The sequence below is a fragment of the Panthera leo genome, chromosome A2 (assembly GCF_018350215.1).
Source record: "Panthera leo isolate Ple1 chromosome A2, P.leo_Ple1_pat1.1, whole genome shotgun sequence".
NCBI lineage: Eukaryota > Metazoa > Chordata > Mammalia > Carnivora > Felidae > Panthera > Panthera leo.
Window position 1 is genome coordinate 162,106,844 of NC_056680.1, and position 27,445 is coordinate 162,134,288.

Sequence of the window (27,445 nt, forward strand, 5' to 3'; positions counted from 1 at the left end):
TCTTTGGAAATCTCTCTCTCGAGCGCCGGGCAGATGAGATCTATGAATCTAGTTCACGAACCTGACTGTTAAGTCGGCTTCATGTCTAATGTGTCCATCAGGGTTTGATGAATCCCATGTTTAAATGTGTGTGTTCCTGGTGACAAATCCTGGGTAAGCCCAGGTGCCAAGAATCTCAGAAGACTAGTTCTAGGGCCTACTTAGGGTTTTAAGATCGCCCGAAACAAGAGCAGCTTCCAATAAATCAGCTTCTCTGCATGAAGTGCTTTAGATTTTCCTCCATGACTCTAGAATCAAGACCTCTCTCATGGTCCTAGAATCCTTCAAGAAGATTCTGAAACCATGGATTGAAACCGGACAAGGTAAATGAAGGTTGTGGTTGGTCCCGGTCTTTGGGGCTTTTCTCTGCGCGTGGCCGGAAATGCCAACAGGCTTTAGAACCAACTCTGTTTTCATGCTGCAACTGCTCTCTCCATCCCAGAATCGCTCACTACTCCACAGCCTTGACTTTCAAGTGTTCAGGACTGGAAGGGGTTGGGGGGCTGTGGGGGAGGGGGCCGGGAGGGCTGGTGATTCCGTGTAAGAGTAAGGTACAAAGGAACTAGAGTGTTTTCATCCTTCCTTTTCAAGCTTGGAATCCTTAAAAAGGGCTACTGTTGAGAAGAAGGGGGGGGAGGGTGCGGAGATTGTGTGCTCTCTCTTCTTGTTTTCCTGAAGCAGAGTCTGGGACAGGAGGTTCACTGTAGGACTGGATTCCTATGGAACTGAAAACAATTTCTCGATGGAGGGATCTGGATACTGAGTAAAAATCCATTCAGTGTGAAGCGGGTCAAACTTTTGGAAGCTTTTCTGGACCCCCGTTGGAAATCTATAGGTTTACCCCAATAACCCCTGCAATCAAAGCCTCCCGAAGTACACAATGGCTGTTTGTATGTAGAATGCAGGCTTCTCAGTTTATAAACCCTTGAAAACAATACTTACTGTTTTCTATGGTTGGGTCGTAGGAGTCAACAAATTGGCCTTCAACAAACTGAATCGTCAATGAGGATTTCCCTATAAAAGAGAGCAAAAGCTCAGTATGTATTTGCATATTAAGGTAAAAAAAAAAATCTACTATTTTACAAAAAAACCCCACTCTAACAAGATGAAGAAACGGAAAGTACTGGGATCAGAACACCTTCCTTTAAATAAGCCTTTGGGCAATTTCAAAAAGGAAATAAAATTTCAAGAATCTGCTTTCTAGGAGAGGAATTTAACCAATTAAGCTATTATGAATTAAAACACTTTTGTGACGTTAACAAATATTACTGACCAGCAAACATTTCACATATTCTGTTAAAGGTAAACTCTGCAATAAGGTCTAAACTAAGCTAATTTCCTCTGGTGTCCCTGAAATGTGGGTATTAATTTTAATACAGAAATTATTAAGACAGGATTTGTTTCTTTGGGCTCTTTCCTATGTGGCTGTTAGAAATGTTACCAGGTACAGCTTTTAATTTTTTCTTTTTAACGTTTTATTTATTTTTGAGACAGAGACAGAGCATGAACAGGGGAGGGTCAGAGAGAGAGAGGGAGACACAGAATCCGAAGCAGGCTCCAGGTTCTGAGCTGTCAGCACAGAGCCCGACGCGGGGCTCGAACTCACAGACCACGAGATCATGACCTGAGCCGAAGTCGGACACTTAATCGACGGAGCCACCCAGGTGACCCAAATTTTTTTTTAACGTTTATTTATTTTGACAGAGAGAGAGAGAGAGAGAAAGAGACAGAGCATGAGCGGGGGAGGGACAGCGAGAGAGGGAGACATAGAATCTAAAGCACATTCCAGGTCCTGAGCCGTCAGCACAGAGCCTGACGCGGGGCTTGAACTCACAGACTGTGAGATCGTGACCTGAGCCGAAGTCGGACGCTCAACTGACTGAGCCACCCAGGCACCCCTCCAGGTACAGCTTTTAAAGAGGGCAATGTGAGACCATGTAAAAGAAGTCTTTAAAAAACTCCTCGAAGCCAGAAATCCTGCCTGAACCATTCAGTCTCAAAAGCCTAGTGATGTCTGGCACACACAAAATAATGAAGAAATGTTCTGGACTTTATCATAAAATCACTTTCTCATAATTGAGCCTATGTGCTAACCAATCAAGAGCCGGAGGCTTAAGTTCTCAACTATTTGATGCCTAAAATTTCACCTGCTGGACTTCAGAATGGGGCACTCTGTAAAGATAGTGTGAGAACAGTCCAGGAAATGACGTAGGTGGTCCCCCCCACCCAAATCTCACCCGAAACACTTTCTTCTCTCGTACGTCTCCCAGAGCACTAGTGTTTTTTGGGTAAGATTTAATTTTTTAACTAATCTCTACACCCAGTGTGGGACTTGAACCTACAACCCCGAGGTCAAGAATAGCATGCTCTTCAGATTGAGCCAGCCAGGCGCTCCCTATTAACTTTACACACACGCTCTACATGTTTGCTGCATCTCACCGGACTTTCACCTCAAAAGACCTTCAGGGAGAGAGGTTTGCACCAGGAGCCTTCTGCTTCTGGGGGGTTTCGGTTGGCACGTTTCCATAACACAGGCAGCACCCCCCCATACTTAGAAATTAATGAATTAATAAACTGGTTTACAAGTGAGAGCTGCGGGGAGACAACTAGAAAACCCCCAAGTTGGCAGGATTATTTTACTCCTCACAGGCAGTTAAACACACAATTCAAAGTGTTTCTAGAATTATTAAAACCCAAAATCATTCTCTACAGAAGCAGCCTACAAGAGCTTTTGACAATTAAAAGTTACCTCCCTGCTTTAAATCCTCATTTCAATTAGAATAAATTTCCTGGGGCACCTGGGTGGCTGAGCAGTCGGTTAAGCGGCTGACTTTGGCTCAGGTCATGATCTCACAGTTCATGAGTTCGAGCCCTGCACTAGGTTCTCTGCTGTCAGCACAGAGCCCGCTTCGGATCTTCTGTCCCCATCTCTCTCTCTGCCCCTCCCCTGCTTGCTTCCTAGCTCTCCCTCTGTCAAGAATAAAGTAAACATTAAAAATTAAAAAAAGAGTAAGTTCCCAAATCCCAACCAGGCCGGGCTCTGCTCCGCCTACCCCCCCCCCCCCAAACCTCTCTGCTGCCCCTCCCCAGACCCTCCCAGGCCCATCTGGCACATCCCCCTCTGTCCCTCTGTTCTAGAATTCTCTGCACACGACTCACTTTTGTCATTACTTTGGGAGCTCAATGGCCCTTCTTCAGAGACGCCTCCGCTAAGACCACCCCATCTAAGGTGGCACCCACTCCCTAAGGGTCACTCTATCACAGCCATCCTGGTTTTTCTCCGTAGTGCTTGACGTTATCGGACACTGTCTTCGCTCATTAGCCTCCGGAGACCAGTATGGTGACTGAGGGGTACAGCAGACGCTCAGGTTTTGGAACGAACGAATGAGATTAACACTTACGTGTCCAGAGGGCACTCTCACGCATTCTGGATGTTATAAAAGATCTCAATTTTATGCCCAAGGCAAGGAAAGACAGTTCGACAGGAATTAAGAAACAGTTATCTAGTATTTATTTTGGTGTCCAACCATGAGCCTGCCTGTGCTATGCGGAATACGGGGTCATCCAGGAGCCCACACGTCTCAAAGGGACTGTGTTCAAAAGAAAGCATGTTATCGAAGCTAGTTCATAAAGAGCATTTAAGTTAACAGACAGCAAACCTATTTTATGTAAGGAAACAGCAAGAGAAAAAAACGTCTACTAAGTCAGCCAAACTGAAAAAATTTAAAGGAGTAGGAAAATTCTTATTTATACTGAATGCTATTGCTTCAAGCAAAAGAAATTTAATTGGAAAGGAAAGAGAGAAAGAAACTTCTTTAGGGCTTCTCAGGGGACTTCTGGGCCCTCCGGTGGGCACTCTGACACCCCTAGGTAGGCTAAGGGAGGGTTTTGGCTTGTAAATGGAAAGAAGGAAGGAAGCACAATGTAATTTTTCTTAAAGACAAATGGGCAAGAGTTACAAGGGCTTCAGAGCATTTTTACACCTTTTCCCAAGTAGAACCGGGTTAAGAACAGTGGAAGAAAGGGGTTGCCCATGACACCCATGGGGAGCCCCTCCGAGAGGCAGGAAACACGGAAACACAGCTCAGAGTGGTGCCGGGCAAGCTTCAAGGGCCTCACTTGCAGGGGTGAAGGGGCAGAGAGCAGAGCCTCGGAAGTTATCCCAGGAAACTTAAGAAACTCAAGAAGACACACGCTTAACAAGACAGCACGAGATTAAGTGCAACGACGGAGTATTACATAAACGAGCGGCCCACGTTTCAAAAATACAATTACTGGCGCGCGTCCGAAGAGGAGTTTCTCACATACGTCATGAAGGGCGTGCATTACACGAAAGGCTAAATTGACGCTGAACTTGAAAACACGGATAATCATTCCGGCGAAAGGCAGACAGCGGGGTCCAACGCAAATCACAGTGCGGGTTGGCACAGCCAACTCTCGTCTTGGCGAGTAACCGGGACGCCCGAAGTTAAAACCCTGGTCTTCAGGGAGCCAACTGGCTCTCTGCATCTGCTTGGTCCCGGGAGAAGGGAACCATCCATTAGCAGAGGCAGGAGGGCTCTGGCCTCCCCTGGGGTCTCTCCTCCTCTGCACTCTCCCCTAGGGGGAGGTGATTAATTATTTAACTGAAGAAGGGACAGGAAGACCACGTTTGCTGACAGGACACGGCGGGTTTTTCTGCCGTTTCCACTAAAAAGTCGCATTATGGGGCGCCTGGGTGGCTCGGTCGGTTGGGCGTCCGACTTCAGCTCGGGTCGTGATCTCGCAGTTGATGAGTTCGAGCCCCGCATCGGGCTGTGTGCCGGCGGCTCAGAGCCTGGAGCCCGCTTCTGATTCTGTGTCTCCCTCTCTCTCTGCCCCTCCCCCGTTTATGCTCTGTCTTTCTCTGTCTCAAAAATAAAGATAAACATTAAAAAAATAAATAAAAAGTCGCATTATTAGGCAGCCAGTGTTGAGACCTTTATATTAATGTTAGTAAACAAATCCCAATTTAATAACGTCCTTAGCCTCGCTTCCAGCAATTTCTGGCTTTCAGGGACCTCCTCGTCCTCTAGAGCAGTTTGCAGCTACAAAAGGCATTGCTGATCCACAAATGATATTCTTTTTAAACACAAAATTTTTTTTTAATGTTTATTTTTGAGAGCGAGAGCGAGAGCGCTAGAGAGCGTGAGAGATAGAGCAAGAGCGGGGGGGGGGGGGGGGGGGGGTGGGGTGGGGTGGGGAGAGAGAGGAAGACACAGAATCTGAAACAGGCTCCAAGCTCTGAGGGGTCAGCACAGAGCCCGATGTGGGGCTCGAGCTCACAAACTGCGAGAGATCACGACCTAAGCCGAAGTGGGCCGCTTAACCGCCTGAGCCACCCAGGCGCCTCCACAAGTGATATTCTTGATCACCTTTAACATTTTCCCTTCATTATAACGTCATGAATTTACTGTGGCCTTTACATTTACCAAATTCAGATTCTGAAACACTAGTTACTTCCTGAAGACGTTTCAGCAACAATCGTGCTCTCAGTAGGCTCATAAATTCGTACGATCTGAGAAGAACCTCAAATTCCAGATCAACTCTCTGGAGAAATGTTGTATGAAAACACAGGAGTGATCGGAAAGAAAATAAAAGGCACCACGTACGCAGATGTGTGTTATTAACGCACAGAGGGGCGCAGATCACTCATTTGGTGACATAACGTAGTACTGAAAAGGTGTGAAAACAAAATATCCCCATCTTCCACAATTAACTTCCAAATACTCTTCGGCTAGACTGAAACCCCCCTTAACTTTAAAAATCCTACAGATTTTCGTTTTTTTTTAAGTTTACTTATTTATAGAGAGAGCACGGGGGAGGGGGAAGGGCAGAGAGAGAGAGAGAAAAAGAGAGAGAGAGAGAGAGAGAGAGAGAGAGAGAGAGAACACCCCAAGCAGGCTCCACGCTGTCTAGCGCAGAGCCCGATGTGGGGCTCAATCCCACGAACCATGAGATCGTGACCTGAGCCAAAATCAAGAACTGGGTGTTTAAGTGACTGAGCTGCCAGGGACCCCCCGCCCCAAATCCTACAAATCATTTTTAAAAAGTTTCTTCCTGTGGTGCCTGGGGGGTTCTGTCGGTCAAGTGTCCAACGACTTCCCACATCCTTGATTCGAATTCTGTCTCCCTCTCCCTCTGACCATCGCCCTCCCCGGCCCCACGTTCTCTCTCTCTCTCAAAAATAAATAAACATTAAAAAAATTTTTTTTTCTTAAGTTTCTTCTACACTTTTACCAGGTAAACCCAGCATTTATGTGTTTCTCGCCAAGGATAACGGGGCCCAGTAACTTTGTTCACCCGGTATTTTCCCCACGGAAGATACACCTGCACAGTTGCTGACTGAATCTCTCACACTTGTGATTACTGCAAAATGAGCGCTGTGCACAAAACCTTTTAAGAGCTTTCAGGTTAATTTTGAACTCGTTTTCATGATTGTTCTCCTAAAAAAAAAACCCACAACAAAACCCTACTTTTGGATTACTTCCCCCTCTCCCCAGCCAGCATTCTCCGGGAACAGCTGGCACATTACTTGTTCATCGGGGCATAACGGGAGGAGAAGGTTCCATCTACCAACTAGTCTGTCAAGTCGCTTGGCACAGGGTCCACGGAGAGCAGTGTGATGTATCTGGGACACAACCCATCCCCGAGGACTGCTTTCATTTTCACCTGAAATTCCTAACCTCACCTTATGCGACCTGATGTCCACGTAGATAAGCTAACACTTCAGCTTCAAAGCTTCACTGTATTGCCACCAATAATCATCTGTGTCGCTTCAGAGAGCCACCTTGTGAGCCCAGCACCAGACCCTGGCTGGTCACCCCTCCCAGACAACTCCCCTCCTAACACCTGCACCTCCCATGTACCAATCACAAGCGGGACATTCTCCCGGCCCTCACTCTCTGACTTCTATTGAGCACATCTCCGGAAGTAAAGTTTTCAAACCAGGGGGTTGAAACCCACCAGGTGATGAAGTCAATATACTGAACTATGACCAGACTATCTGTGTTTTTTTTTTTTAATTAAAAAAATTTTTTTAATGTTTATTTATTTATATAAAATGTTTATGAGAGACAGAGTTCAAGTGGGGGAGGGAGAGAGAGAGAGGGACACACAGAATCCGAAGCAGGCTCCAGGCTCTGAGCTGTCAGCACAGAGCCCGACGTGGGGCTCGAACTCACGGACCGTGAGATCATGACCTGAGCCGAAGTCGGACGCTTAATCGACTAAGCCACCCAGGCACCCCAATGTTTATTTTTGAGAGAGAGAGAGGGAGAGAGAGAGAGCAGGGGAGAGGGAGAGAAAAAAAGAGACACAGAATCCGAAGCAGGCTCCGGGCTCTGAGCTGTCAGCACAGAGCCCGATGTGGGGCTCGAACTCCTGAACCACGAGATCATGACCTGAGCCGAAGCCGGACGCTTAACTGACTGAGGCCCCAGGCACCCCCAGACTGTTTTTAAAGAGAGAGTACACCAGAGTGGATCGCCTGTAATAAAGTGATGAAACTTTTCTTCCAGTTAGACAAACATTCATGACTGCGTCACAACGTAAACTCTTTCTTAGTGCAGGCTGTAATCGGAAAGGTCAGAAATCTACCACTCTGCGTGATCACATCCTGAATCTCCAATCCCCACCATGCTTCATTTCCTTGCCTATCACTTTAAGCCCCAAGATAAATCACTGTCCACTACTTTCTTGTCAAACCCCTCCAATTTCCTTTCCCCGGGCCCCTGAAAAACCTTCATCTGATCGTTTGCCCTTGGGGAGCCTGTGGAGCTCAGCTGCAGAAAAATTCCGCAACCCTGTGGGTTAACGACTATTCTCAAGCCACGGTCTTTGCACCTTTCCCCTGTGCTTGTCCCACGGCCCCCTTTCCTCCTGCCGAAGTGGTGAAAATGTGGTCCCGGCAGCATCCCAGGGTCACCTATTACAACGGCATATTCTTAAGTCCCAACCAAACCTACTGGAAGTGTTAACAAGCCCCGCCCCCATTCTACGGGGCACCCAAGCCTGAGAACCACTGTTGTCAGGAAACAAATTCACATCTCCTGGATCACCCTGAGTCACCTTTCTCCTCCAGCCTCCGGGATGACCCCAAATCCTCTAGTTCCTCCCAGCAGCTCTGATCATACGCATTTAAAGGACATCTAATATGAGGCAGGTCCTGGGACACAGCTATGCGCGTGACGTGGTGTCTAACCTCAGCGGTCACCTGCTGTGACCACCTCTTCCTCCCACAAATGCTCTCCTGGCCACTTGTGCTCTGGATCCCATTCCCTCCCAGTCTCATCCAGATCCTCCTCCTCCTGAGGCAGCTGTAAACACACTAGTAGGGTCTCCACTGCTTTACTCCATGCAATGAGGTTTGTTAACGGTGCCCCGGAAACATGTCAATACGTACAAGCCCGGGAGACCGGACTGGAACAGATCCTCGCGAGCACCTTGATTTCAGACTTCTGACCCCACAGCTGTGACAGAATACATTTCTGTTGCTCCACCCCCAACCCACCATTTGGGGTGCTTCCCTAAAGGACACGAATACACCTGTTTTTCCTTTCGTTTTTTAAAGAACTTTATTAAGATGGAATTCACGTACTATAGAAGTCATCTCTTTAAAGAGCACGATTACATTTTTAGTACACTGACAGGGCTGGGCAGCTGTCACCACGACCAACTCTGGGACATTTTCATCCCCCCAGAAAGAACCCCCATGCCTGTGAGCCGTCACTTCCACTCCCCTGTCCCCTCCCCAACTCCCGGTGACCTGACCGCTGAGCTACTCTCTGTGTGTATTCAAAATAACTCAAAAGGAACCCGACAGCACAGGCAAGAGACTGGAAGAGGCAAATCACAAAAGACGTATGAATTACCATACCAACAGGTAAATGGAAAGATGCTCAACATCATTAGCCACTGGGAAAATTCAAATAAAACCACGACCCACCACCTTCATTATTAGCGGGGCAAAAGTTAACAAAGATCCACGATACCAAGCCTCGGTGAGGACGGAACTCTTAATTTGTTGCCGGCAGAAGTGGGAAATGGCACAAACGGCACCGGGGAAGAGTTTGGGAGCTTCCCACAACGTTACACACTTAAGAAATACGTGGTTCGTGCAACACCATTCCTAGGTATTTACCAAAGAAAAATGACCGCCTGTGCACAAAGACGTAGCAAATGCTTACCGTGGCTTTATTAGTAAATACTGGAACCAACCAACGGGTGACAGGAGAGACAGATGAGGGCACGGCCATTCAACGGGATAGTACTCAGCAATAAACCGGAACTACTTACACACATGACGACCGGATGAATCTCAAAACCATCACGCTTTCTGAGAGAAGCCAGACAAAAAGAGTATGCATTGCAGGATTCTATTTATATAAAATTTTAGAACAAAGAAAAACTAATCCGCGGTGACGGGAAGCAGATCAGTGCTTGCCTGGGAGTGGGGCTGGGGCATGAAGGAAGGTTTGGGGATGACACAAAGGTTCTGTTCTGTCTTTCGGAGTCATGGTTGCACAGGTGAATAAACCTATCAAAACTCATCTAACTTTACACTTAAAATGCGTATTTTAATATATGCAAGTTATACATCAATAAAACTTGATTTTTAAAAAAGTATAAAAAAGGGGAAGCCACGGGGTGCCTGGGTGGCTCTGTTGGTTAAGCACCCAACTTCGGCTCACGTCATGATCCCACAGTTCGTGGGTTTGAACCCCCGCATCGGGCTCTGCGCTGACGGTCTGGAGCCTGCTAGGGATTCTCTCTCCCCGCCCCTCCCCTGCACATGCACGTATTCTCTTCTCTCTCAAAAATAAATAAACTTAAAAAAAAAATGTGTGTGGGAGGAAGAAATTTACTATTTTTTTACTATGCAGAATAGGATGGTGATTGTTAGCTATGTCACTGTAGGCAGTTTTCCTGAGTCCATTCGCTTATGTGTCAAATGGTTAACAGTACCGACCTTACACATAAATGAAAATACATGTAGAATACCTGGAATGTTAGTAAATCCTCAATAAATGTCGCTATTAGTAATAATACTATTAACTGCTAAATCAGTTAATGACTAAATCAGCTTGGGAGGAAAATCCGCTTCAGATTGTGTATCTCCCTCTCTCCTTCTGCCCCTTCCCTGCTCTGTCTCTCCATCTCTTAAAAATAAACAAACATTAAAAAAAAAAACACAAGACCAGACTCCTAAAAAAAATCAAAACCTGAAAAAAATAGCATGATAAAGAAATCAAGAAGTATAAAAATACACACACACCCCCTGAAGCAGGAAACCCCCAACTGTTCGGTCATCCGCTGCTGTGTAACAAACCACCCCAAAATTTCGTGCTACTGCCAGCAACCAGGTCATCTGTTCTCGGATTCTACAATCAAGGATGGGCTCGGCATCCCAGCGCAGGGCTGGTCCAGCAGTCATTCCTTGGTGGCTGGGGGCTAGACTCAGCTGGGAGAGCCGGGCCTTCCCCCTTCCACATGTCCTCCCCTAACACGTCCACATGTTTCTTGCAGCTCCAGAGGACGCGGGAGCAGAAGGTTCTGACTTGCTAATGAGTAAAGCCTGCCACCGGCACGTCACCATCTCTGCAGCATTTGGCTGGTTCAAGAGTGCCACAGGGACAGGACAGGGGTCCCAGGAAGGCGTTTCTCTGCGAACCGCCAACAGGAGGGACATCAGCGAAAAGACAAGGTTTGCAGGCGGCAGCAAAGACCCGCAGACTCGCCTGGGGTTATAAATGGACTGCACCCTGAGGGTCATTATCAGAAGGGCCAGAATAACAACGAACCGTAGGAAGATTCAGGAACGCGCTCCTTACGTGGTACACAATGCCAGTTACGTGCCCCCCTGAAGTACCACACCCCCTTCGGTACAAAATGTGTGGTTCTGTTAACAGGCTGCTGCTGTTTTTTTGAGGGGCTGGGGTGACAGGCATGAACGTCAAGGTCACCAAGGAAGCCTTTTCAAAAACTACGCATACCTTCTGATTTTAGAAGGGGGCGCGTAAAGACTTCTTCGGTGTTCGCTGTGATTCTGACAGGCACACCTACGTCTACACCTCCATCACAGACTCCCAGGAAGGCATGGGATGCAGATAATCCAAAATGTAACCGTTCACCAGGGACTACAAGCCAGACACTGTTTTCAGAATTTGTAGAACACTGTCTTGTGAATTATCTCCTCTGTTCCTGTGAGTTAACCGGGGCTGACACCTTCTCAGTCTTTCACGCCCCCTTCCCAATTTTTTAAAAATAGATGCTAGGTGAGAAAAAAAAAATGAAGGCGCAATTATTATTACGACAAAGACGAGACAGAATAACCAAGCAAAACTGGTTCATAAAATTATTACTCATTCAAATACTTCCCGGGTGCTCACTCCTGCCAAGCATGATGCTTCCAGATGCTTCCACTGCGGAGAATACGAGAAGTTTATGTGGAAACATGAACACTGGAGCTACGTAAATGAAGAACTTTATTAACTGTCAGAGTTATTAAACTAAAAGAAAAACAAAATTCTGCCAAGAAAGGCCACGGAGAGGGCTCCCTGAAGAGTTTTAAAATAGGAGATTCATCTCCCGTGGACTGATTTAGAGATACAGACTCGCAGGAAGGCAAGGGGACAGACCTGATAACGCTTGGCAACAAGGAAGAATGAATTTTTCCACATTTGTAGCCAAACCTGGGGAGAAGGCTGGGGTTCAGGGCGGAAAAGAGCTAGAGAAAAGCAAACAGGAGATAGATTCCCAAATTAGAACACAATTTTTAACATACCGAAGAGCATGTAGTTTTAAGATTCATCAAAACTAGCAATAACAAAAAATTAGCAAAACGAAAGAAGACATTCATCGGGTGAGCGCAAATGGTTGTTTATGAAAGTTATTTCTTCGGGGTGCCTGGGTGGCTAAGCGGTTAAGCGTCTGACTCTTGATTTCAGCTCAGGTCATGATCTCATGGTTCGAAAGTTCGAGCCCCACGCAGCCTGCTTGGGGTTCTCTCTCTGCCTCTCTCCGCTCAAGCTCTGTCTCTCAAAATAAGTAAATAAAATAAACTTAAAAAAATTGTTTTTTCAAAAGTTCTTCAAGAATCTACAATGACCCATGTATGACCACCCATCCATTCCTTGCTATATACCAGGCTGTCCAACCGCGGGGGGGTCAGCAGCCCTATGTGTGGATGATGAACATCTGAAACGTGGTTAGTCCTGAGACATGTCATACACAGTGTAAAACATACAGAATTTCGAAAGCTTAGGATAAAAGGTAACAATACCAAAAATATGCAATATATATTGAAATGATATTTTGGACACATTGGGCTAATAAGTTAAACATACACTGAAATTATTTCACCTGTTTCTTTTTACTTGTTTAATGTGGTTACTGGAACATTTAAAATTCCCTCTATGGCTTGCATTGTATTTCTGTCGGGCAATGCTGCTCTACGCGACGGTTTAAGGATACAGGAACATCCGGGGCACCTGGGTGGCTTAGTCGGTTGAGCGGCCGACTTCGGCTCAGGTCATGATCTCGTGGTTTGTGAGTTCGAGCCCCACATCAGGCTCTCTGCTGTCAGCCTGTCAGCGCAGAGCCCGCTTCAGATCCTCTGTCCCCCTCTCGCGCTCTCCCCCAAAATAAATAAATATTAACAAAAAAAAAAAAAAAAAGAAAAAAATAGGATACAGGAACATCCTACTTGTATATAAACTTAGCTGCCTACCAGGAAAACTTCCACAAAGCTTTAAGAAATGGCAGGTATGTCCATTTTGTATACGGTCCAGTTTTTTCAGGTAACAGTCATCCAGAAACATGGCCAGATGAAGAAAACATTTCATACCACATTTACGCATTTGGGTAGCAATTATGCAGGATGAAAAGGTCTAGAGATGGAGCCCAAGTCCCCTCCCCCCCTCCCCCCGCCCAAAGCAAGGAATGTCCCTGTAGATGGACACGAATCCTCAGGACCCCTGCCTGGTGGAGCAGTGTAAGCCACGTGGGACCTCCAAGTTGGGTCCTGCAACCTCCCGTTTCCAAGGCAGCAGGGCAACGACGCCGCACCCCGAAGGTGTGTTGGGGCACTCCCTCGGGTGCCCCGGGGATCCGGGAGCAGCAACTCCTCAGAATCCCAAATGAAGGCACAGCCACCTGTCTCTAGGACCACGGGAACTGGGTGGGTCCCTGCTAGGGCCTCCGCAGCCAGCAAGCAGGGTGAGTGTGTGATCTGGCAGGTACGTAAATGAATCTGGTCCATCTCCGAATCCTGGCGTACCCCTTCTCCCTTCTGCCAATGGCACCATTACGCATCCGGGCTCTCGCGCGAACCACCTGAAGGTTACCCTTAGCGTCTCCCACGCCGCAGCCTTGCCGATTTCCCCCTCATCACCTGCCAACTCTGTCTCCTCATCATCCTGCCTGTACCCCACCAGTCCCCGACATCTCGCCTGGTGACCCTGCAGGATGTGCCTGGTCTTCGCCCTTCCACCCCGACTGCCCCGTGCACCTCGCAGAGCGGGGGGAGGGATCTTCTTGAGGGCACAATACGGGAGGGTCAGCAAACTACAGACCAGGAGCCAGATGTGGCCCCCCCGTGTTTTTGTACAGCCTGTGAACTACAAATGGTTTTTACATTTTCAACTGGTTGGAAAGAAAAAAAATCAATACTATTTCCCGATGTGGAAGTTAGATGAAATTCAAATGTCAGCGTCTGTAAGTGAGGTTTCACTGGCACGCGGCTACGCTCGCTTGTTTATGTACCGGCTGCAAATGTGTCTTCTTCCTTATGATTTTCCTAATGACACCTTCTTTTCCCTCACTTGCTCTACTGCGACAGTACAGCGTGCACGACATATATTTAGAGAAGACGTTAGTCCATCTTGGTGTCGAAGATCACCTTAATTGTCGCTTAACAGCCTTGACTTTTCGCTGTTTCTAGGGAAAAGTCTAAAACTTTCGACAAGGCCTGTAAGGCCGGTTCCCGACCGACAGTCCGCACACAGATATAAGTCCCGCGTGACCTCCCCGCCCGCTCACATCTCACTGTCTCCGCCTCGTTCACCACGCAGGGGTCCGGCCCCACTGGGCCAGGCTCCTTTGGCCCTCAGGGGCTCTGCCCGTGCCGTTCCTTTTGACTGGAAGGCATTTGCCCTTCTTCCCCTGCCCGGCTAACTCCAGCATTATTTAATGACGGTTCTTTGGGGACAACTGTCTACCCCCACCCAGGGTCACAAGAGCTGTCCCCGGGATTACGTCTTTCAAAGCATTTATCCCGATTGGATGTGAAAATGATCTGTGAACGGGCCCGGACGGTGGTGCTGGCTCTGGAATCGCTGCTTCGATTCAAATCCTGGCTCAGCTACTTAATAAACGTGTGATCTTGGGCGACTCGTCGAACCTTTTGGTGGCTCAGTTTCCTCATCTGCAGAACAGGCACAAAAACAGGACCTACACCTCCCAGAGTTGAAGGCCCCCCTCCCCCCACCCCATGCTTTGAGAACAACCACTATTACTATTAATAGTGGCACTTACTGTGGCTCCCTCACTACACGAAGCTCCCTGAGGGCAGGGATCAGGACTGCCTCGGCCTCTGTGACTCAGCACACAGCGTCTGGCATATGCAGGGACTTACTCGAGCATTTAATGAATGCCTATCTGAATAACATCTGACACTTAATCCCCACCCTGTCCTCTTCAACCAGTCATTTTAAAAAAATGTTTATTTTTTGAGAGAGAGAGAAAGAACGCGTGCACACAGGTGCATGTGCGCAGGGGAGGGGCGGGGGGGGGGGGGGGGGGGCGGACAGAGGATCTGAAGTCCGCTCTGCTCTGACCGTGGCAAGCCCGAGGCAGGGCTTGAACTCATGAGCCGTGAGTCATGACCTGAGCCCGAGTCAGATGCTTCACCAAATGAACCAACCACCCAGCTGCCCCTTCAACCAGTCATTTCAGTAATTCAATCTTACTAAAGGCGGGGGCGGGGGGGGGGGTTGGTGGGACTGAAATCCTTTGGAGAGTGGACAGAAGCCACCTCTTTCCCCAGAAAACATGCCCACAATCCCAGGGAAAGCCCATGAATTCCAAGAACCACTACTCTAAGTTGGCAATACTCCTCGACACGCGCCACCCAGCACTGAAGAGACCGCTCCCCCTGTGGTTCAGAATGAGCGCTGGGTGGTTCAAATGCCCGGCAAATTAAAAAAAAAAAATTTTTTTTTAAATGTCTGATTATTTTTTTAGAGGGAGAAAGAGACAGCATGAGCGGGGGAGGGGCAGAGAGAGAGGGAGACACAGACTCTGAAGCAGGCTCCAGGCTCTGAGCTGTCAGCGCAGAGCCCGACATGGGGCTCGAACTCACAGACTAGACCGCGAGATCACGACCTGAGCTGAAGTCGGATGCTTACTTAACCAACTGAGCCACCCAGGCGCCCCTGCCTGGGAAGCGAACCCAGGGCCTCAACCCGTATGCACTTGGGAACCCTTTTCTGAAACCTAAACATAAGACTTTCCATCTGTGGTCATCCCTTCCCCCCATGGGCACTGCAGCGACCTTCTGGTCCCAACTCTGTGCGCCCAGCTCCTGTGTCTCCCGGTCACGCATTCCAGCCCCCTGGGGTACTCAAGGCCGTATGAGCCTGCTCAGAGATGCACCCTACCGTGGAGAGTTCTCTCCTAGCAGGCAGGCCGGAGATTGCAGTGTTTTCCCACTCCCCTCCTGCCACGGAGCGCCACATTTTACCTCGGTGCGTCCCCTTTGCCAAGATCACCTTGGGCCCTCATCCCTCTTGATGTTAGCCAGCATGGTTGAATATTGCCACTTGTGTTTTTTAGTCGTCTATACAAGTCTTGAACGAGAATAAAGAGAAGCTACGGTTTAAAATATTCTCTTTAACATATCCTGAGTGTGATTTAGATTTGAAAACCGTGAAGTATCAGCCGGATGCGTTTGTATCTAATACAGTCTTAGAAGAGCATTTTCATTTCATAGAACTACATTAACTGTGAGAGTCGATACTTTCATTTCCACGGACGCAAGTTATTTACTATGACACTGTGGAGTTAATATTCAATTTTTAATCTTGCAAAAAGTAGGATCACGTATCTTGTTGAAACATCAATTTCTGTTTCAAAAGTCCCTGAGGAGTCTTTCTGCAAGCACAACAGAAAGAGAAATGAGGGAGCGGGAACAGGGAGGTAAGGGGGGTGCCAAGCAGCCAAGGGCACGAGGGAGTTAATTTTATGGGGATCCTCACACTGTCCAGTTTCCACTTACCCACAGAGCGTAATGCAAGGCTTCTAGTACTTCCGTTCTAAATTAATCTCAATTTCGACTTCAAATTCCCATGTCCTACACAGAACTCTTTTTTATCAGATGCCCAGTATACGTTTAAGAATGTTGGGGCGCCTGGGTGGCTCCGTCGGTGAAGCGTCCGACTTCAGCTCAGGTCATGATCTCGCGGTTCGGGAGTTCGAGCCCCGCGTCGGGCTCTGGGCTGGCGGCTCGGAGCCTGGAGCCTGCTTCGAAATTCTGCGTCTCCCTCTCTCCCTGCCCCTCCCCAGCTAGTGTTCTGTCTGTCTCTCAATCAAAAAAAAAAAAAAATAAATAAAAAACATGGGAAGAAAAAAGAACGTTAAAATACTAAAATGATATTCCAGGGGCACCTGGGTGGCACAGTCGGTTAAGTGTTCGACTCTGGATTTTGGCTCGGGTCATGATCTCACAGCTCGTGAGTTTGAGCCCCACGCTGGCTCCACGCTGATGGCATAGAGCCTGCTGGAGAGTCTGTCTCTAACCTTCTCTCTGCCCCTCGGCTGCTTGTGCGTGTGTCTCTCAAAATAAATAAACGTAAAAAAAATTTTAAATAACGTTCCAGGACCGCTGTGTTTGAGATATTAAATTACATTTCTAAACCAATCAAGAAATTCATGATAAAGGTCCCCACCAGAGTTTGGATTCTGATTTAAGACGGACTGTGAGAACTGGATTACTTTTGGCTTAGTTTGCTACTTGATGATAAACAGTTCTAGAACTAAGGATAAAGGTTCTCTCAAGGGTGATCACTGAAGATTTCAAAACGCTTTAACTTGCACAATCATGTTCGAGTGCAGCTCTGACTTATTCGCATAACTAAATACAACCCACTCATGGACAATATTAAAGTTGTTAACTCCTTATTCTAGACCTTCAACTAAGAAAAAAGTATCGTAGGGGGTGCTTGTGTGGCTCAGTCAGTTGACGGGCGTCAGACTCTTGATTTCAGCCCCGGTCATGATCCCAGGGTCGTGGGATTGAGCCCCGCGTAGGGCTCTGTGCTGACAGCGCGGAGCCTGCTTGGGATTCTCTCCCTGCCCCCCAACCAAAATAAATAAACAAACTCAAAAAAAAAAAAAAAAAAAAAAAAAAAAAAAAAAAAAGAAAGAAAGCGTCAGGGCGCCCGGGTGCCTCAGTCGGTTAAGCGGGGCAGACTTTCGCTCAAGTCACGATCTCACAATTCATGGGTTCGAGCCCCGTGTCGAGCTCTGTGCTGACAGCTCAGAGCCTGGAGCCTGCTTCGGATTCTGTGTCTCCCTCTCTCTCTGCCCCTCCCCTGCTCACTCTCTCTCCCTCTCCCTCAAAAATAAACGTTAAAAAAATTTAAAAATAAAGTATATTTTGGACTACGTAATCCCAGGTAGGGACGGTGGTTTCTCATTTTGTGATAACATTGCTGCTTGTACTTAAGTCTCCCTGCCCCCATTCTGCTGCTTACATTGGAAAATTGTGTTATTAGCATGTGGGTCCTGACACGCTGCCACCCGTGGCCAATTTCTACTGATCTCTGGGAGTCTCACCATTACCAAGTCAAAACACAACACTCACCCCAAACTGCATCACCATCAGAGGCCAAGTCAACTTGCTTTCAGGTGTCCTAAGTCTCCCCAGGCTCTGGTAACTCACCACTCACCGCTCAGAAGGAATGGTCCCCCGACGTTCCTGCGAGGCCGTCCCTCCTCCGGCCCCCCACCACCTCTCCAACTTCACTTCCTACTCCCACCATATTCTCTGCTAGCCACCCTGCTTCCTTCAGTTCCCAAGCACGCGAGCGCTTTCCCGCCTCCCCATCCCTCTCTCCGACCAGGCGACCGGGCCTCTTCTGGAAGGCTCCTCGAAGACTGTGGTAACCACCCCTTTGAGCAGCATCCAGGATGCGGCCACTCTCCATTCAATTCTGCGCGACAGCAAGTAGCAGCCCAGCCAGGTTCGGCACATGCCACAGTCCAACGAATCTCAGAGAACAGAGAAACTCTGGGGGTCCCCTGAGACCTTTTCAGGGGGCTCAGGAGGTCAAAAACATTTTCATCACGATACCAAGATACCAGGTGCCTTTCCCACTATGTTCGTATTTACACTCCGACGCTGCAAAAGCCATGTACGGATGTACAAACGACAGGGATCACACGCTGCAGCCTTCACAACCATACCCCCATGGTAAGAACAATTTTTACGGAAGAGTGCCCTTGAGACAGCAGTAAAAATGATTAACCTTGTCTTGAGCCTTAAAGCAGGTCTTTTTAATATTCTGCGTGACAAAATGGTATGTCGACACATGGCGCTCCTGAATACTGAAGTCCGATGTTTGTCTCAAGGAAACGCACACGCGCAACTGTTTGGGAAGTGATCTGAAAATAGCCACTTTGCTCACGGAGCATCATTTTTACTCGCGAGAGTGACCAACCATCATTCTTTCAAATGTGACTATCTGGGCAGACATCTTCCCGAAATGAAAGAAATGAGACTGTCACCTCAAGGAAGACCGGCAGCACTCTACCAACCATCAAATCCTTAACTCTCGGGAGGACGTGAGAATTTTGGAGAACGTGCATCTCGCACGGTGAGCTTAAAGCCTCCCAATATTTACATTTCTTCTAAGGAGAATGAGGGTGATGTTTAAAAACGTGATTAAAAGAGTTTGTATGTTGGGGCGCCTGGGTGGCTCAGTAGGTTAAGCGTCCGACTTCGGCTCAGGTCATGATCTCACGGTTCGTGAGTTTGTGCCCCACGACGGGCTCTGTGCTGAGAGCTCAGAGCCTGGAGCCTGTTTCGGATTCTGTATCTCCTCCTCTCTCTGCCCTTCCCCCTCTCACACACTCTCTCAAAAATAAACATTAAAAAAATTAAAAATTAAAAAGTTCATATGTTGAAATGCATCAAAACGTAGAAAGATTTGCAGAACAGTGAACCATCCTTTTTGAAATAGCGAAGATATGATGTCACAAAATCAGTCATGGGTGGAAGATCCGTTGAAAGCGAAAAATAAACCAGTGGAATTCAATGGAACAGGGTAGAAAAAATTCTTCTACAGGAGTTGGCAACGAAAGGGAATTACTGATACATGCTACAACATGGATGAATCCGGAAAATTTGCATGTGACACGAAAGATGCCCATCACAAAAGACCATGTATGTACGATTCCATTTATACGAAATGTCCAGAATGGGTAAATTCACAGACACAGGAAGGTTAGTGGATGCCTGGGGGCAGGGGTGAGGGGTGGGGCAGTGTATCAATAGGTACTGTTTCTTTTGGGCCTGATGAAAGTAATTGTGGACAGACAGAACCCACAGGGACATCAAAATAACATCCGGTGCTGAAACTGTCATGATCACAAATGCAAGCTCTGATGATTCCCTTGAACGGAACAAACGAACAGCACCGAAAGACAAAAACAAACAAACAGAAGTTAATTTCAAGCATCAACAGAAGGTGGTCACTATAGGACTACCCCACCCACAAGTACACAACCAAATGTTATTGAGTGCCTGAACACACAACTTCACTTGAGAACAGATTTCATATATGGCGAAGAATGTTTTCTTTTTATCATTTTCAATGAAATGTGTCAGAAAAGGATAGAGTAATTTAAAAGGACACTAAGTCAAAATACAGTTGGACTGCATTCTGGGGCACCTGGGTGGCTCAGTCGGTTAAGCGTCCGACTTTGGCTCAGGTCATGATCCCAAAGTTTGAGTTCCAGCCCAGCGTCGTGTCGGGCTCTGTGCTGAGAGATTGGAGCCTGCTTCGGATTCTGTGTCTCCCCATTTCTCTGCCCCTCCCTCTCCCTCTCTCAAAATAAAATAAAACGTTAAAAAGATATTTTTAATTAAAAAAAAGAATATAGTTGGATTGTATTCCACTGGGAACAGATTTAATGACTTATTTCTCTATGAAGTATCCAACTAAAAGGTGCATCTTCTTTCCTACCTAAAACATTTTGACAAGGTAATAATTTGAGTTACTTCTGAATCGTCTTTTACCAAACCACAGGGCTGTTTCATTTTCTCTCTCATGATCTTTCACATTCCTGTGATCCCCTCTCTCTTGTTAGCCTCAGAGACTTATATATGACCAAAAACCTTTTGATTATGGTCTAATGGTAAACGAGACCATCAAAGCTCTCTGCTGAAGGTTCCAGGGAAGGATGTACCAGATTTTATTTGAAAACAGTGACCCGGCACTATATTTTTAGCTTGATTTAGTTTAGTTACGTCCTATCATGGGACTACTTGTTGTATTAGAAACAATGGGCGTAAGGGAGCTTGAACATGTGCCACCACTAAAACAATTAATACAAAGCACTCCCAGAAAGCCAGACTGCGTTATAGGTGACGTGTCCTTAAAGGCTTAATTTAACATTGTAAATAACAGGAAAAGCACTTCAGGAAAAAGGGCTGTATGAATTACCTGCGAATTATACATTCCTCACTGGTAGTTCTATCAAGGTTTTTAAAAAAAATGCAAAATTTGAAAGCCAAGTAAAACCATCACAGCATTTCGTTTTATCTGAAGGCGAACTCTTCAAATAAAGTCGGTAACGCGACAAAGTCACAATGACACGTACCCTACCTGTCAAACTGGCAAAAGAGAGTTAATTAAGAGAGTGTTCTGAGAAAGGTGTGGGTTCTAGCTGAGCCTTTTCCTACCACCTTTTATTATTTTCTTTAAAGATTTTATTCTTAAGCAATCTCTACATCCAACATGGGGCTGGAACTCACAATCCCGAGATCCAGAGTCACACGCTCCCTTTTCTACCTCTCTTTCCCTTCAGTCAATAGGACACAACAGCTCAGCCTCAAAAAATAACACAGCCTAGAAACACATATACTCAAACTTCTCTAGTAGAACCGCATTCAAGCAAACATGTCCGCGAACTAGAAGCCTGAATACTGAGTAATGCTCCAAAGGGTGGCCAATACTTCCTTTTCTGATGCTGGCAAAACAAAAGACCCACAAACCACAAAGAGCCTTGGTTCCTAACAAAGGTAAACAACTTTAAAATCAAAGGCAAAGGTTGGGGGTAATAGATGGAAGGCAAAACAGAACAGATCTGTTGGACATAAGGACTTCTTTAGCAAAAACCGCCATAGAACGCTAGACTCGCTTATTACTGAAGCCTAGAATCACCATCTGGGGAATTTCAAGCAGTGAGTCAGTCAGTATCTTTAGGACATTCTTTTAAGCTGAAAACAGGTGGCCCAGGTAGATGTCACCTGTAACTTGGTTATTCAGAGGCACTCTGTATCTGATTAGAGCTCACTCAAGAGCCAGAACAGGTCATAGTCCCACTCTTCCAAATGCAGAGGAAATAAAGAGAACAGAGAAAGAAGCAAGGGCTGGGTGACTCAGGCTGCCAATAAAGGTCAGATTCCACATGGGCACTTGGGGAGGGGGCTGCTGGTGGTTTTTAAATGCCTCGATTTGCTGCAGGGTTACTTGCGAGCGGCAGCCACCAAGACCCTCACCCATTCCCCCGATGGGTATATACTTATGATTTCCCACTGCATACCAGAGTTATCCCTAGGGCTCTTGGCACCCCCTATCTCTACACAAGCATCTCTCAGCCTTTGGTTCCCCCCCCCCCCCCATTCTCAGGACTCCCCCACCCCCCAGCACTTCGACGAGAGAGATGATAAAAGGATGAGTAAGCATGCCCGTAGCTGATCTTGGTCAAAGAGCACAGACCCTGGCACCGGCGGTGGAAAATGGGGGTGAGGAAGCACAGAAAGCGGAGTCGGGGAGTTCATCCAATGGGTAGCCGGCAGTTACAAGCTTTCCGAAGGCAGTTATTGTTGCCTCCTTCTGCAATCCCGGTAGACTCCAAACCTTCGCTTTCACCTCCCTATCCAGCACCCCCCCCCCCCCCGCCCGCCACCACGATCAAGTGCACGTTTTCCTTAGACAGTTACTTCTTAAAAACAACACCGAAAAATAAACGTAATTTCTCCAGGCTTCCGGTTGTCAAAGACAATAAAGCCTCGCCCTGAAGCATGGTTAAGTTCAACGGTTCTGTTTCCTCACTCGTTTTCCGGCACCCCCTCCACCCCCACCCCACCCCAGACCACCTCAGCGACGCAGAAAGGCGACTGCCGGGAACAGTTTCAAATATATGTCAACCTTTGGGAGGGGGAGAAAAAAAAAAAACCCAACAAACTTCTGAATCACTTCGACAGCCCGGTTACAAGTACCTGACCTTATTATTTTTTTTTTTTTTCCCCGTAGAAAAATAGGACACCGAGAGATCAGAAATCTCGTTTTCTCTGCCTTCCTACATCGGTCGTGGCAACATCTAGGGGGCTTTCGAAGAGGGGTCTTTTGGGTTTCTTCGGGGGGAAACTTGCCCTCGGGAGCCAAACGTCCTAAATTCAGGTCCCTGGTTTTCTTTAAAATGCTGAACTTCACCACGGACAGAAAAAAAACCCCAAGGTGCCGTTCCCTTTGTTAAAATCCCACGGACTTTATTGAATTTGAGGCGGAAAGGCCGCTGGCAAGATCAGGACAACCAGCCGCAAGAAGGTGGAGAGACAGGTGCGATTTCCCCCCGCGGCGGTTCCGGCCGGGAGCACACCCCTCCTCCGGCTCGGCGGCCCCAGACCACCCCGGACCTCCCCGTCCGCCCGCGGCCTCCCCACGCGCGGCCTCCCGAGCCCGGGCCGCCCCCCGCCGCCGCCGCCGCCGCCCCGCGGGGCCCGGCCTCGCCGCCTCCGCTCAAAATGGAGGTGGCGGCGGCGGGAGGCTGGTTACGAAACGCGCGGCCGCCACATGGCCGCGCCGACCCCAAACTTGGCCGGGCCGCCGCGTCCCGGCGCGCAGGCGAAGCTGGGCCCCGGCGCGGAGGCCGCGCGGCGCCCGCCACTCACCCACAGACCGGTAGCCCAGGATCGCGATCTTCCGGGACTTGGACTGCGGCATCTTGGCGGCCTCCTCAGCCCCGGGCCAACCACATCAACCGCGGCGGCGGCGGCGGCGGCTGCTGTGCTGCGATCGGCGGCGGCCGCGCCGGGGCAGAGCGGCATCCAGGGGCGGGGCGGGCGGGCGCGGGCAGGCGCGGCTGCCTGGGCTCCTCGCTCGCGCGCCCAACCGCCCGGAACCGCCGCGCGGCCCCGCCCCCAAACACGCCCACGTGACCACCGCCGGCGGGGAGGGGGGCCTCCCCCGCTCCGCGGTTCGCGTCAGCACTGCCCTCCCCGCCGCGGCGGCCACCCCCGCCCCCGAAACGCACGGGGGTGCGTCGGGCGACGTTTTACTTTAAGGGGAAATAGAGGGGACGCCAAGATGCCCCCGGAAAAGTCACGACTGAAACTCGCTGCGTCATGACCCTCCCACCCTCTTCCGCCGCCTTTTCCTTACGCCAGTTCTCTCTGGGCGCTGATTGGATAGCTCCCGCCCGCCCGCGCGATGACGGGACGGAAACTCCGTCTCCGATTGGGGGCGGCTAGGAGGCGGAGCCGGGGGCGGGGCTGCTGGCCCAGAGCTAAAAATAAATTCCGGCTGCGACCCCGCGGTAGCGCGCGAGTGAAGTTTGAAGGATTCGAACGTCTCACGGGGTGGGAGTGGGCAAGAGGGGCGGAGAGACGCTAACTCCTCAGTGATTGGTTAGTGCAGGGAGGGGGGCGGGGCAAACTTTGAGGAGTGCAGTGATTGGCGGGACCTTGAGCGGTTGGTGGACTCGCGCCCACTGGGCCCTTAAAAGGCGCGAGGCACGTAGCTCTTGCTGGCTGGGCTGTGGGTTAGGTGGGGTTTCCCGGCCAGGGTTTTTGTTTTTTGCTTTTAACTCCTTGTCTCGTGGGCTCAGCGAGTCTGGCTTTAAGGTTGTAGCTTGTTACTCGGCGTCACCCAGGGATGAAGGACGGATATGCGTTCATTCAAAATGTTACACATTTCACTAAAAATGTGTGTGCCTCCCCAGTTCGGGTCTCAACCCTGCCACGGGCGAACCCGGCACACCTCGCAGGAAATGAAGAGCGCGAGTCAACACCTCTTTACCTGTCAACGCCTGCATGGCTCATTCAGTAGGCAAACTTAAGCAACAGCTGTGGTTGGCTGGGAACGCTCCAGAACCAACCTTCCAGGCGGGGAGTCAAGTCTATTGGGCTTGCCCACCTGTGTGGGCTGGTCGCTCCTTTAAGGGCACATCGCCGCGTTTCCCACCAAAGGCACATGGGCGACCCCTTTTTCCAGCAGTGCGGGTGAAGGGCGGTTGGGTCGGCACCACTGTTGGCAGTAGGGGAAGGGAGGCCAGTGCTGGAGGCCTTGGTCACCGAAAGTGAAATTGAAGGCCAGGCCCGAGAGTTGAGGATGCGATTGGGACCTTTCCAGCCAGGGAGACTTCCATCATGCTTGATCTTCTTGCCCTTGGTGGTTGCTAAAGAAGCAGCTATTCCGGCTACTCCTACGAATGTCCCCTACTGTCCTCAGGCTGTTTGACGGTGTTGGGACAACCGCCTGCTGGTCACAGCCCTTTGCCTTTCCCAGGGAGCACAGAGGAGGAACCCCCCCCCCCCCCCCCCCCGCCCCCGCTTGGAAGCTGAGTGGCAGGACCGGATTCCTAGGTATGAAGATTTAGAGGTGACTGTCCCATAAATAGGCCTTGTTGAGTTAGAACACTGGCCTTTGGGCAAAATCCTTCCACCGTCCTGCTGAAGTACTTCGAAGAGAAGGAGGATGGATGTTCCCATCCTAGGGGCGCTCCAGATCGAAGCCCCAGACAACCAACTGGAAGTGAAAAATATCTTTGAATTTCTGTGTTTTATCTTAATGGCTTTTGCATTCTACTCTATTTAGTTGAAATATTTAAAAACTTTAGGTCTTTAAAAAAATTTTTTTTAATGTTTATTTATTTTTGAGAGAGACAGAGACGGAATGCGAGTGGGTTAGGGGCAGAGAGAGAGAGGGAGACACAGATTCGGAAGCAGGCTCCTGGCTCTGAGCTGTCAGCACAGAGCCCTATGCGGGGTTCAAACTCAGGAGCCCTGAGATCATGACTTGAGCCGAAGTCCGACACTCAACCAACTGAGCCACCCGGGCGCCCTTAGAAGCTTCAGGTCTTAAAATGGAATCTCCAGGAAAATGTATCCCTTTTATCCTGTGAATTTGGATGCCGCTTACCACAGTATCTTGCACTGATCCTACTAGACTCCTGGTTGGTTGTGAAATCAGACATGGAGGTGTTGCCTTTTATTTTCTTAAATAGAAGAACCGAACAGAAAATAGGTTGCTCGTATTGGTAAGTATTGTTTTGTATTGTCTCGTGATACTTGGGTTGTGTGTATCTATATTTGTAGATGTGTTATATATGTTTTGCATACTGGGTTCCATTGTAGAATGTATTTCCTACTGTGGGTTGCCTCACGAGGTTTGAAAGTGTTGCCCTAGTCTTGGAATATTAGGAGTCCAGACTGAGCAGTGCTGTTATAAAGGACAAAGTCGTTAAATGTCCCAGTCGTCTTACAGCCTTTAAGGTCAGACCAGGCATTTTAAAGATTCCATTACTCCAGAATGGGGAGAATGTGTTTGGTCTAAGAAATGACTCAGGTTCCCTAAAATATTTGGGATTGATGGTATGAATTCACATAGAAGGAACTGACTCCAGCCAGCCCTCATGGGAACATGGTGGGGAGAAGTGCGCTTGCTTCTGAATTCAAAGTGGTTCTACTGATTGAGATCCCTTGTTAACTGTTGAAGCAGCTGGAACTTCCGCCGCGAATCAAATCAATTTCTCCTCCGCAGGTTCTGCTTATTCCAGACCGTTCTGTCTTGTGGTCTCTGCGTGCTGCCTTCCCTCGGTGTCCTTCCACTCTATTTCATTTCCCTGGAAATTAAGAATTCTGTCTCTTCCATTTGAATTACAGGGAGAGGGGCACCTGGGCGGCCCAGTCGATTGAGCATCGACACTTGATGTCGGCTCAGGTCATGATCTCACGGTTCATGAGTTTGAGCCCCGTGTCGGGCTCTGCGCTGATGGCGAGGAACCTGCTTGGGATTCTCTCTCTCTGCCTTTACCCTCCTCTCTCAAAAATAAGTAAAACATTAAAAAAACTAAATTCCAGGCAGAGAACGTGATTGGTTCAGCTAATTACCACTATCCCTTGAATGAGGAGCTGATACTGAGCCTGTAGATTTGCCAGTTAAGCCTCCACTGGTCTAAACCTATGGTGTTGCAAATAATGGCAGTTATTTGAAGTGTGAACTGTTCGCTATTGAGGGATTATTATTAATGTTCTGCGAACATCTCCAAGTCCAGTGACCTCTTATTTGTAACTTCAACATTTTATTTTTATTTTTTATTTTTTCCTAATGTTTATTTTTGAGAGAGAGAGAGAGAGACAGAGCGTGAGCAGGGGGAGGGGCAGAGAGGGAGACACAGGATCCGAAGCAGGCTGCAGGCTCCGAGCCGTCAGCACAGAGCCCGAAACGGGGCTCAAACTCGCGAACCGTGAGAACACGACCTGAGCCGAAGTCAGACGCTTACCTGACAGAGCCACCCAGGCGCCCCTGTAGCTTCAACATTTAAAAAAAATTCCCCGAGTTTTTATTAAGTTTTAGAACTTATTTTTATCTACCATTAGATTAGACTAAGCGAGTAAAACTGCTGTGCTTGTTTTTACTCAAAGGACATTTATGGGGGCACCTGGGTGGCTCTGTCGGTTAAGCGTCCGACTCTTGATTTTGCACAGGTCACGATCCCAGGTTCGTGAGATCAAGCCCCACAGCAGGCTCTGCGTTGGGTGTGGAGCCTGCTGAAGATTCTCTTTCTCTCATGGCACCTGGTGGCTCAGTTGGTTGAGCATCTGACTTCAGATCAGGTCATAATCTCATGGTTCGTGCGTTTGAGCCCCGCATCGGGCTAGCTGCTGTCAGTGCAGAGCCCATTTCTATCCTCTGTCCCCCACCCCTTTCTGCCCCTCCCCCACATACTCTTTGCCTTTCCCCCACGTGCTCTCTCTCTCAAAAATAAACATTAAAGGGGCGCCTGGGTGGCTCAGTCGGTTGAGCGTCCGACTTCGGCTCAGGTCATGATCTTGCGGTCTGTGAGTTTGAGCCCCGCGTCGGGCTCTGTGCTGACAGCT

At 48.6% G+C, this 27,445-nt stretch overlaps 1 protein-coding gene across 1 annotated transcript in view; it reads right to left on the bottom strand.

Annotated features, from left to right (window-relative positions):
• RHEB (Ras homolog, mTORC1 binding) overlaps positions 1-23,414 on the bottom strand; it is a 43,959-nt gene extending 20,545 nt beyond the window's left edge. Inside the window, exons 1-2 of the mRNA XM_042927127.1 lie at positions 23,237-23,414; positions 982-1,053 (exon numbers count right to left, since the gene is read on the bottom strand). Coding sequence (XP_042783061.1) covers positions 982-1,053; positions 23,237-23,288 — 124 coding nt within the window. The 5' untranslated portion in view covers positions 23,289-23,414. The remainder of the gene's footprint in view (positions 1-981; positions 1,054-23,236) is intronic.
• Between the last annotated feature and the right edge of the window lie 4,031 nt (positions 23,415-27,445).